This window comes from Alligator sinensis, unplaced genomic scaffold (genome assembly GCF_000455745.1).
Source record: "Alligator sinensis unplaced genomic scaffold, ASM45574v1 scaffold886_1, whole genome shotgun sequence".
In the NCBI taxonomy this organism is placed as follows: domain Eukaryota; kingdom Metazoa; phylum Chordata; order Crocodylia; family Alligatoridae; genus Alligator; species Alligator sinensis.
The window spans coordinates 1,192,086-1,195,140 of NW_005842040.1; the positions used below are offsets into that span (position 1 = coordinate 1,192,086).

General features: G+C 49.9%; 1 protein-coding gene across 10 annotated transcripts in view; it reads left to right on the forward strand.

Moving 5' to 3' along the window:
* The window catches only part of MED24 (mediator complex subunit 24), a 41,892-nt gene that overhangs the window by 9,820 nt on the left and 29,017 nt on the right, over nucleotides 1–3,055 (forward strand). For all 10 annotated transcript variants that reach the window (XM_025202894.1, XM_025202895.1, XM_025202900.1 and 7 more), the window contains 3 exons: nucleotides 155–266; nucleotides 1,114–1,264; nucleotides 2,486–2,599. In XM_025202894.1, coding sequence (XP_025058679.1) covers nucleotides 155–266; nucleotides 1,114–1,264; nucleotides 2,486–2,599 — 377 coding nt within the window. The remainder of the gene's footprint in view (nucleotides 1–154; nucleotides 267–1,113; nucleotides 1,265–2,485; nucleotides 2,600–3,055) is intronic.

Here is a 3,055-nt window from a genome sequence, read left to right on the forward strand (position 1 = left end):
TGGACTTGACTACCTCTCTGGAGCTCCTGGAAGAATCGTGTCTTGAGTTAGGATGTCCCAACAGATACCTCTTTGACCTTGCCCTAATGCAAACCTTCAGGGATTCTCCTTTGGTATCCTAACATTGAAAGGTCTCCTCTCTTTCTCTGTCCAGCATCATGGAGCACGGTGGAGCAATCCCTAGTCAAACTGGGGGAGAATCTGAACAACCTCAGCAGCCCCCAGCTCCGGAGCCAGGCAGATGAATGCATCTCCCTAATCAAGAGGTAGCCCAATGGTTTCGTTTTCCATGTGCATGGGGAGTTAAAAACTGGTGTCTGTCCATGTCCCTTCTCCATTAGAGCTTCCTTTTCTGTGATCTCCCTGTTGGCTGAGACAGCAGGAGTTAGCTCTGAGAATACCCTTGCACCAGTGAGATGTTGGCATTGGCACACCCCAGAACAGCTCCCTGCTCCTACAGGGGTATTCTGCTCTAACTCTTCCAGACTGCCTTCCTGCCTGCACTGATGGCCAGAAAGCCTTCTGAACAGTTCCAGGCATCTTCTGTGCCCACTGGCTTCCTGGCCTAGCTCTGCCCCACCCTACATTTGGTTGATGACTTGATGTAGTGTTTGGGAGCTGGTAGGTTGAGGGGAGAAAGAAAGGCTCTTGGCTTTGGAGGGCAAAATATACAGTGCTAGGTGGGGCTTGTTCTAGGGGTGTCCCAAGTAGCCACTACCCCTTCCAGTGGCTGGCAGCTATAGACTTCTGCTACCCCATAGCAGCACCTGCCCTCTCTCATGGGTCTTGTCTGCATGGGAAAGTTGAGAGCAGGAGCAATAATGCTATGAATCCAAACCTTTTCATATTCTGCAATAATATCCTCCATGGCAGCAAACCCTTGGAAACAGACTAGTGCCCAGGAGGTTATAGTTCTGTGGCTCAGCCAGAACCTCACAAGCCAAAGGCTATTGCCAGTGTCCTAGGCCATCCTGACTCAGACACTGCAGTGGTGTTGGGGTTAGTTAGAGTCTAATGACAGGTCAAGGGTGGCAGATACTTTCCTGTGATGCCTCAACATCTCCCCTTGTCCTTCCAATCCTCTGATCCTGTGCCCCCATTATTCTTGTGCAGCATCCCCACCATGCTCTCAGCCCACTCAGACCAGCTGAACAAAACTGGCTTCCCCACCATCCATGCTGTGGTGCTGCTTGAGGGGACCATGAACCTCACAGGAGAGACTCAGCCTCTGGTGGAGCAGCTGATGATGGTGAAGAGGATGCAGGTACAGTAGACAGCAGCCTGTGACCTTGCTGTGCTGCTTGGCATGGCTTGGTAAACCAAGAGCTTCTGGCACTGAGCCTGAGTGTAACTTTGGGCAAGTCACTTTCCTTCTGTGGCCAGCTTCCATGAAGAGGTAGCAAGGCCAATGCTGCCTCATAACTATGCTCAGAAATGCAGGGAAATTACGTCCTTGCACAACGTTCCCATAGACCCGGGAATTCCCACTGGGGCTGCATCAGGTCCAGAAAGGTTTTGGGGGTTTGCTCTTAGGGTAGAAACAGATTAACTGAAATGGATCAGTTGTAGTGGGACATGTCCTGTCTCCACTGATTTGCTTTATTAGATGACATGCACATCACCTCTTGTCCTGCATTGGATCCCCTGCCTGATGTGGGACAAGGGGCATTGTGTTCCTCTTGCCTGGGGATTCCCTGGGTTTCTTGCTGCCCTGAATCAGGTCCTGTGCTGACCCATGCCTCTGCATGAGGCATGGGTCAGCGTGAGTCCTGGCACTGGAGCTGGGGAACCCCCTGTGCCTTCACATGAGGATCCTTCACATGCTGACCCGTGCCTCTGCCTCGAGCAATGTGGGTCCTGGCTAGGAGGCATGAGGTGCCAAGGATTCCCCAACTCCCATGCAATCCTGCACTGAGATCTATGCTGGTCTGTACTTTAAGCTGGGGCAGTCAGTGCGGATCTCTGCATGGAAGCATGGGGTGTCGTGGATCATCTCGCTTCCACCTGTTTCTCTCCCCCTGGGACTCAGCTTGACTCGTGTCTCTGTGTGAGGCATGGATCAGTGCAGGACTTCCTGGATGGAAGGAAGAGCACACTCCAACTGCTGACACTTCCTTAGCCTGACGAAGGGTTTTTGAACCTGAAAGGTTGCTTAATAACTTTTCTCCAACTATTTGGGTTGGTCTAATAAAAGATATCAAATTCACCCAAGGAACCTTGTCTGACAATTTATTAGTACCTTTTGTGGCATGACAAAAGTAGGGATGTCTATTTGCTTGACATTTGTACTTCTGTAAAAATTGTAGCAGTACAAATACGATATGTTTCTACCCTTACTTTCAGTAAATGGGTTTACTTCTGTAACTGTATTTTAAATTGAGAGGTTGATGCGTTCCTTGCTGATAATGACCCATGTTGTAGTACATATATTAGGTGTGGGTCACATGCACTAGACACTCCATGACTGAGATTTTTTCCTTTGTAGCGTATTCCCTCACCTCTCTTTGTGCTGGAGATCTGGAAAGCCTGCTTTGTGGGCTTGATAGAGTCCCCTGAGGGGACAGAAGAGCTGAAATGGACAGCTTTCACCTTCCTTAAGGTAACCCTCTATCCCAACACCCTTGCTGAGAGCTGTCAGCCAGGTGCAGGTTCAGGTTAAAACCTGGAGTCTGTCATCGCCTGCTTCCTCCAGGACCCTGCTGTGTGCCTAAGCTTGGCAGAGCAATTATTTTTCCTCTCCCACTGTGCATCCCTCGAGGTGCTTTTCATGCCCCATCTGTACAGTGTGTGTTAGATGGCAGTCTCAGGCTGAGCCCACAGGCAGCCTCCCTTGACACAACCAGCTGAACATCAATTTTGCTGTCTGGGGCTGCTTTTAAGTCCAGCCCCACTTTGTTTTGCAGAACAGCTTTCATCTTACTTTGTTTTTTGCTGTGGGGGGTTATGGTGGGATGGAAGAGCAATTGGTTCTGGCCTAGTGAAGAATATCTTTGTGTGATATGACACTGGCTTTTCTTCATATAGGTCTGGGCAGGGAGGACCTTGTTTAATTACC